Source organism: Fringilla coelebs, assembly GCF_963513975.1.
Source record: "Fringilla coelebs genome assembly, chromosome: 24".
Lineage (NCBI taxonomy): Eukaryota > Metazoa > Chordata > Aves > Passeriformes > Fringillidae > Fringilla > Fringilla coelebs.
The window spans coordinates 2,476,522-2,484,469 of record NC_140050.1 but is presented as its reverse complement, the minus strand read 5'-3'; the positions used below and the strand labels follow the sequence as shown (position 1 = coordinate 2,484,469).

The window sequence follows — 7,948 nt, the reverse complement described above, 5'->3', positions numbered from 1 at the left end:
ATGGAGATGAGGACAAGGACAGGAATGGAGACTAAGGTAAGGATGGGAACAGAGATGAGGACTGGTGCAGGCAGGACTCAGCGACAGGGACCAAGGCTGCCCCGGGTGAGGGCGGACAAGACCGGGAGGGGGCGGTGGATATGGGGCCTGAGCCACGGCCGTCGGGGAGGGCGAACAAAGCGGCGGGGCGGGTGGGCGGGGAGGGGCCGGTGCGGGGCCCTCCCCGCCACGGGGGCATAAAAGCAGGGCGGCAGCGGCGGCGCGGGGAGCGGAGCGGGGCGGGTACGATGCAGCTCGGCGGCGCAGCGCTGCTGCTGTGCGCGGCGGGGCTGGCCGCGGCCCCCGCACCGGGAGCCGGGGCCGAGCGGCGGGCGGTGGCCGGAGCAGGGCGGGAGCGGCGGGCGCAGTTCGCCTCCTGGGACGAGGTGAACGTGCTGGCCCACGGGCTGCTGCAGCTGGGGCACGGCCTGAAGGAGCACGTGGAGCGCACCAAGGGACAGCTGCGGGAGCTGGGCGGGCGGCTGAGCGCCCACAACAGCTCCCTGGGGCGGCTGCTGCGGCAGGCGCGGGAGGCGCAGGAGCGCGGCGAGCGGCTGCGGGGCAGCGTGCGGGAGCTGGAGGGCCGCGGCCGGCAGCTGCTCAACCTCTCCGAGGCGCTGCGGCAGCGGCTGGAGGAGGTGGCGGCTGATAAGGACGCGATCCAGGGCCGGCTGGAGCGGCTGGAGGGCCGGGTCCGCCTGGCGCTGCAGGCGCGGCCGGCTGGGAACCAGAGCGCTCGGGACCTGGGGGCGCTGCAGGTGAGCGGGGGCACCGGGGACACCGGAGCCGCGGGGGTGCAGCCGGGCGGTGAGGACTTGACAGGTCCCTGCCACCGGCACCGGCACGGGGAACGCTGGTGGGGGCACACACCCCAGACCGGCTAGGGGACACCGGGAATGACCGCGGGAAAGACCCGACTGTCCCGGCACATCGGGAGGGGATCGGCGTCAGGAGAGCGGAGGGGTCTGGGGGCACCGGGAGCGCCCTCCCGGGAGCCTCGCGTAGCCAGAGCTCCCCGGAGCTATGGGGCTCACCTGGCTCTTCCCCCGCAGTCCCTGATGGATGCTCAGAACCTGCGGATCGAGGAGCTTCTGCAGAAAATCAAGCAGCAGCAGTACAAGCTGGACAAGCAGAACCTGCAGATTAAAAGCCTGCAGAGCAAGGTGGGCCCCTGTCGTGTGCTGCAGCCCCCAGCCTGGCTGTACATCCTGTGGGTACCCTGGTGTGACACCCCTGCTGTGCCAGCTCTGGTGGCTGTGCTGGTGCTCCCTGGCTTTGGGGACTCCAAAGGAGCCACGGCTCTGGTCCCCGTGCTGCAGGGTATCACCAGTACGTGAGGGTAGCAGCCTGCACGCTTCCAGAGAGTTTGCGTGGAGCAATAGCAGGAACTGGTGGGTGGGAACTGCCTCCCTGGGCTCTGCCTTTGCATTCATCTGCAGAATAAACTAGCTAGCATGGGTGTGAAAAACCACAATCGCTCCTGGCTTTGCCAGGACTGGGTATCTCCTGTTCCTCGAGGTTTCTAGGCAAGTTTGGCCGCAGCTCTGGCCACAGGGAGTGGCTGCTGTGAGGCTGACCTGCTCCCCTGAGTAATGGAATGGGAAACAAGCTGAGATAAAACTGTTCTGACTTGTGCATTTATTTTTTTTTTAGGTCAATCTACTAATTCCCCTACACCACAACAAAACACAGCCTCCAAAGTGGAAGATAAACCTGAAGAAGAGCCTCAACCTCACCAACCAGAATCTGAATGGCAGTGGGGAGCCTGTGCAGACACAGAGTGAGTATCTGCCTGTGCTGCCCTGCTTGTCCATGCTAGAGCAAACCTGTGGCAGGTGCAACCTTTTGGAAACAAAAGGTTCATTTGTCCTGAGCCAGGATGTGAGATTTGCTTGAAAAGCTGGAGCTTGGGAGTATGGCTGCAGTGAGGGGATCTGGAGCACAGGCAGAATCCTTGTCTTCTGGGCCAGTGTTAGTCCAGCAGGAATTTAAGGATTAAAGAGGCTTTTTGCTGCCTGGTGTTAGGCATTCAGTGGGAAGCAGACAAAGCCTGAGACCAGGTATTTGTCAAAAAGGACTGGCAGGTGTGGGGTGAGGAGAGGAGGGTCTCAGCTCTTTTGAGTTAACTCTTGTTCACCTGCTCACACTTCACCAGGCAGGTGAAGTGTCTTTTCTGTCTGTGGGAGGAGGGTAGGATTTAGGGAGGCCTGGCCTGAGACCAGAGCTGTGTGCTTGTGTATCTCTCTCCTTTGGCTCATATTCAGAGCTCATGCATGAAACACAAGTGTCTCAGCTCATACTATCCTTGGCTGAAGGTGCTGAGTTGCAGTGGATGCTCACAGCCCTGGGAAATGTGCACTGGAGCAGGCGAGTGGATGCTGCCAGCTGCAGCTCCTGGCTCTGCCTGGAGCATCTTCTGCCCTGGCAGTGGGACTGGAGTGGCTCCTGCAGAGCAAAGGGCAGCAGAGCAGGTGTCCCCAGCTGTGCCATGTCCTGTAGCCTTCCTCCAGACAGGACCTGATGTCCCTGTAGCGTTTGCTGGCCAGGAGCAGCTGCTGTCATGCTGTATCAGCCAGATCACAGTGCTGCCTCTGCCTGTGCTGCTCTCTGGGGATCTTCAGCAGGAGCAAAACACAAACCAGGCAGGATGAGGAGGCATGGGGAATTCCTGCTCAGGGCCTGGCCTAGCAGGGATGGTTATAGGAAAACACATGACAACTTATCTGTGGAGCCTGGAGCTGTCACTGGTGTGTCTGAAAGCTGGTTGGGCAGAACAAAAGGCTTTTCCACGTGGACAAGAAGAGAGGTGGAATGTGGGGCTTCAAACTCTTCCAGGGTGCAGTTCAGTGGGGCTGTACAGGGTCAGCCTTACTCAGAGTAGCACTTCTGAGCCAGAAAACTCTCTCAGAACTTCTCTCTCCTGCTTTTTTCCAAGCTCTGCTTTGTGACTTGCCTGCAGTAGTGTGTGTCTTAGAATAGTTTGGGTGGGAAGGGACCTTTAGGGGTTATCTAGTATAACCCTTGATTCCACTCTTGGGTTATGCTGGGAGATGGGCTGGGACCTTTGCTACTTGCTAATGCAGATGTAGGACGTTCTGGCTGATGCTGGCTACAGAAATGTTTGTGATGCATAGTGGAAGGCAGCAAGAGCTTACAGCCCCCACGGATGCTGTGTGAGCTCAGCACCCTCCAGTTCTGCTCTGTCACTGATGGAAAGACCCTGGACATGCCATTTCTGTCCCACCAGCTGTGAGCTTCCCCTTTCCTTGCCTAATCCCTGATGTTGGTATCACTGACAGAAAACAAATTGGCTTCCTTTCATTATCACGTCAAGGGAGTTTTCTGGCAACTCTTAAAGCACACAGGCTGGCCCTGTGCCCTCTGCCCAGGGAGACTCGTGGCTGCTTTCAGAGCCAGGCAGTGCTGGGGAGGCTGTGCTGGTGGCTCCTGAGCCGTTGTCAGGCAGAGCCCTGCGCCGGCGTGGCCCTGGGGAGCAGCGATGAACTCTACCAGCAGCCCTTGCAGAAAGACCCTTTTATTTGCATCCAGTGAACACAAGTTTTTTCAGGGCAGAACTGGCGTGGGGCCAAGCATGTGAAAGTTGAAGGCTCGAAGCTGCCTGGAGAGTGAGAGGTTTAATAGCTTGCAGAAAGAGGATCAGGTCTTTGGGCAGAGCCTGTGCTTGCTGGCAGCCAGCCAAGTAGGGGAAAGGTAGAGCCCTGCTCATGCTCTCCCCGTGGCGCTGAGACGCCAAAATCATGGGGCTGGGCTGGGGTGGGAGAGGGGGAGGCAATGCAGGCAGCTCTAGGCATGCCCTGCTATCCCTGAGGATGGGTGTTTATACCAGGTTAGTGACCTCCCCTGTGTCGTGGCTGGAAATCCTGTTGGGTGAACACGGAGCCTAAGGCAGATCTAGCCTTGTTATGTTGCTTGGCTAAATAAAGGGGGAGGGAAAAAGAAACACAGGAGCAGCCAGGAGGGCTTGTTCTGCTGGTGCCGTTTGGATGTGCAACATGAACTGGAACTAACGAGCATGTTCCTCAAACAAAAAGATTGAGCAGAGGCTGTTCAAGCAGCTGCATCTCGTTCAGCTGCTGGAGAGTCCCTGTGGCACCAGGGGAACAGGGATGGAGTGCAGCCAGAGCCCAGAAATGAGAGACAGGCAGGGATGGAGTTGACTTGTGCATGCTGGGACCACTAAACATCTGCCTGGCACCATCCCACTGATGCTGGGAGATGCAGTGAAGAAATGAGGGAGAGGAGGTGAGGAGCTTGGCAAGCCCAGCACCTTCCTGCTGTGGCAATGTAAGCAGGGGCCTCTGGCTGTGGCATTCCTTCTTCTGAGCCTGGCTTGCTTCCCGGCCTTTGCCCTTCCCCACCCAGAAGGTGGGGATATTCAGGATGCACTCAGCCCCTGCATTGCTGGGGGGCTCTGTGTGGTTTTGATCCTTGATGCACAATGCCCTCAGTCCCTGTGTCATGCGTTCAGGGTAGGGCTGGGGCACAGCTTGTCCTGTGGTGCAGTGATGGTGGCACCAGTCCTGCCCTGGCATTGCCTGGGGGTGTGAGGGATGTGACCACCAGCTGTTCTGGCTGTATGAGAGGGGCTGCCCCTGCCAAGGAGGGGAAATTTTGTAGGGGGCGGGGAAGGCCAAAAGAGGAATATGTTGTAAATGGGTGAAAGGTGATGGCAGGTGTCATATTTCTGTCCCCTGGGTCCCCCCGACCTTTCCTCCAGCTGGGGCTTTGCTCTTCACCCCAATGCAGCATCAAGACTCCCCAGCACCCAGTGAGGAAGGGATGGGGTGATGCTCTGCAAGGGCTGCTTTCACTCCTGGCAGCTCAAAGGCCCTTTTTTCCCCCTCCATCTGCCCCCAGGGAGCCCTGGCTGTTGGAGGAAGCCCTTCTTGCTGCTGCTCTGGATCAGCCCCTCAGGGTGTCAGCCCTGACCCTGGGGCAGCTACTGTGAGGGGACCCCCATGGCCAGCACCCAGCACAGCCCAGGGCTTGTCTTGAGGTTTCTTGTCTGTCTCAAGGTCATGCTGGCAGCAGCTGTGAGCCAGGGTAGCCAAAGCTACAACCCATCTGCCCTGGCCTGGGGAGAACAGGGCCTCTTTGTCTGGGGGTGACTGGGGCACCTGTCCCTGCTGACAAAGAGCCCCTTGACTGTGCAGCAGCCTGGGGCTGAAGTCCCTGCACATCCTCCTGTGGCCTTTTGACTCGGGTGTTGTAACAGGTTCCTCCTGCCTCATCTCTCCCAAGTGCTGGGGGTGGTGGTTCCTGGATGGACTTTTATCAGAGCTGTTGAAATGGTGCTTCGCTGGCAGCTCTGGGCAGAGTCCCTGCGAGGCAGAAGAGCAGTGGGAGCCCCTGGGGAGGAGGGGGATGAAGCAGGGTGTGGCTTCAGCTGGGCCAACCCACTCCTGCAATGAACTGGGGCTCCCAGTGTCCACCCCCCTCCTCCTCCTTGCCTCAGTCAGTGTATCTTGGAAAAAGGGTCACCCCAGCCTGGCACTGTGCTTGCTGGTGGCAGGTTGCCCAGCAGGATGTCTGTCTGGGGCCACCACAGCTGCTGAGAGAAAGAGGTCATGTGCTGGATGCTCTGCCACCTTCCTGATGTCAGGACTTTGTCTTTCTCTCTGCCTCTGAGGCTCCTTGACTCTGCTTCAGCCTCGTGTGGGATGGGGATTCTTGACCCTGGCATTGCCCCACCCCAAATGGGCCCCTCCTGTCTGTGGGTGTAGAGGGACCTGGGAACTCCTCTGTCCCTTCTCGATGGGGAGCCCTGCTCTCCAGCTGAGGTCACCCCAACCTGTCCCAAAGCCTGGCTTCTGCCTTGGATGAAAGCCCAAGGAGCTCTGTTTGAATAAAAGGGAAGATGTGGGGTCACAGTGTGGGGTCACATTCAAAGATGCTGAAGTCAGGGGCCGTTGTCCCCAGCACGTGTCCAGAGCTGCAGCCACTGCTGTGCACAGCTGGCCGGGCTCGTGGCCAGGGCTGCAAATGCCGGGGCTGTGGTAGGAGCAACCTGCTGAGGAAGTGGGGCTTGTGGCCATCTCCTCAGTGCTGCTTCCTTCCCCTGCAGAGCTCCCGGAGGGTTGCCACCAACTCTTCCTGGCTGGGCAGCAGAGCAGTGGCATTTTCCAGGTACAGCCCACGGGATCTCAACCCTTCAAAGTCTACTGCGACATGACCGCAGGTAAAGCCGTGCAGCTCCCGAGCGCTGGGCAGGGCGGGCTGGTCAGTGGTGACCCCGGGTGACTGCGTTTTCCCTTCCCACAGAGGGTGGCTGGACAGTGATCCAGCGGCGCATGGATGGCTCTGTGGACTTTGACCAGCTGTGGGATGCCTACAAGAATGGCTTTGGAGACCTTCGTGGTAGGTGGATGATGGTGTCTGTGTTCTCACTGCGGGATAAGGGAAGCTTAGCGGAAGATATTCCCCTTGCTGGTCTCTGGTGCTCTGTGCTGGAGCACAGATGTAGGCTGAAGGAGTGAGTGGGACAGTGCTTGCAGAGCAGGGGTCCTTGATCTTCCTGATGTGTCCTGCAGGTGCCAGACAGTGATTCAAACGCTGCAGCATCCTAGGTTGTCCCTGTTTGTCTGTGGAGCTTGTTCACATCTCTGCTTTCCATGGCATGTTTGTGTCTCTGCAACCAAAGTCATGAGTCTTATTTCAGGTGACTTCTGGCTGGGCCTGGAGAAGATACATCACCTTGTCCAAGAGGGAAAGTACAATCTCCTGATTGAGCTGGAAGACTGGGAGGGGAATTCCCAGGTGGTTCAGTTTGTCTTCAGTCTTGGTGGTGAGAGCACAGCCTACACACTCAACCTGCTGGGACCTCTGTCTGGAGAGCTGGAAAACGCCATTGGGGAATTCAGGCAGCTGCCCTTCTCCACTCGGGACCGTGACCATGACCTTAAAGCTGACACAAACTGTGCCAAACACCTCTCAGGTCAGTCTGAGGTCTTCTATCCCAGTATGTGCACTTCCTTTTCAGCCCTCCACTGTCTGGTGGTGGTCCAATGGGACCCAGACCCTGTGGCAGTAGACCCCTTTGCTGCTGAGCTGGTCTTGTCCCCTACTTCCCTGGGACGGCTGCTTCTTTGGGAAGAACTGTGCAGGGAACCAAGAGGGAAGCTGAAGCTGAGGGAGGGTTCATGATTCAGGTCTTGGCCCAAGCATCTGTCCTCATAACAAGCTTTGCTGTCTGCCACTTTGCATGGAACCTTTTCAAGCAGAGAAGAGCCCCCCCTCACCCTGGCTGCTGAAGGGTTGGAGGGGGTTTTGCACACAAGGAGCAGCAGCCTGGATTTGCAGATGCAGCCTGAAGTCATGCCAGATCTATGAGATGTTCCCCAGTGCATGGGACTCCTTGGCTGTACATGAGGTGGTCTTTTAAGATCCTGAAGCTCTGGAAAAATGAGGGAAATAGGGGCATCAGCTGCATTTAACCTAGGTTTTTCTGTCTGGAATTTCTCTGAGTTAAAGTTGTCCCTTCATTGCCCTTGTAGGTGGCTGGTGGTTCAGCACCTGTGGCCATGCCAATCTCAACGGGAAGTACTTCCGCTCCATCCCTCGGCAGAGGCATGAGCGCAAGCAGGGCATCTTCTGGAAGACATGGAAGGGCAGGTACTACCCCCTGAAGTCAACCATCATGAAAATCCAACCTGCAGCACTGGAAGCAGAGCCCTAAAGTTCCTACTTGAGAGTTTCTCTGTGGAGCATGGACCAGAGCTCCATCACTCGGTGTTTACAGAAAACAACCTCCCCTTCCTTGGTTAGAAGCCCTTTAGAGGCACAACACTGCTCCTCACTAAAAGTAAAACAGCTCCACATTGCCAGAACCCCTGGATGGGAGCTCCCAAACGTGAAGAGGAGCCCCAGGAGGGAGATCCACCTCCAGAGC

General features: G+C 58.0%; 1 protein-coding gene across 1 annotated transcript; it reads left to right on the top strand.

The window, feature by feature from the left end:
- Positions 1–287: 287 nt before the first annotated feature.
- ANGPTL4 (angiopoietin like 4) lies at positions 288–7,735 on the top strand (the record flags this gene model as incomplete). The annotated part of the gene is made up of 7 exons (XM_084221080.1): positions 288–797; positions 1,092–1,202; positions 1,693–1,819; positions 6,125–6,238; positions 6,322–6,417; positions 6,719–6,994; positions 7,554–7,735. 7 exons carry the CDS (start codon positions 288–290, stop codon positions 7,733–7,735), a joined length of 1,416 nt encoding a protein of 471 aa, XP_084077206.1.
- Positions 7,736–7,948: the final 213 nt, after the last annotated feature.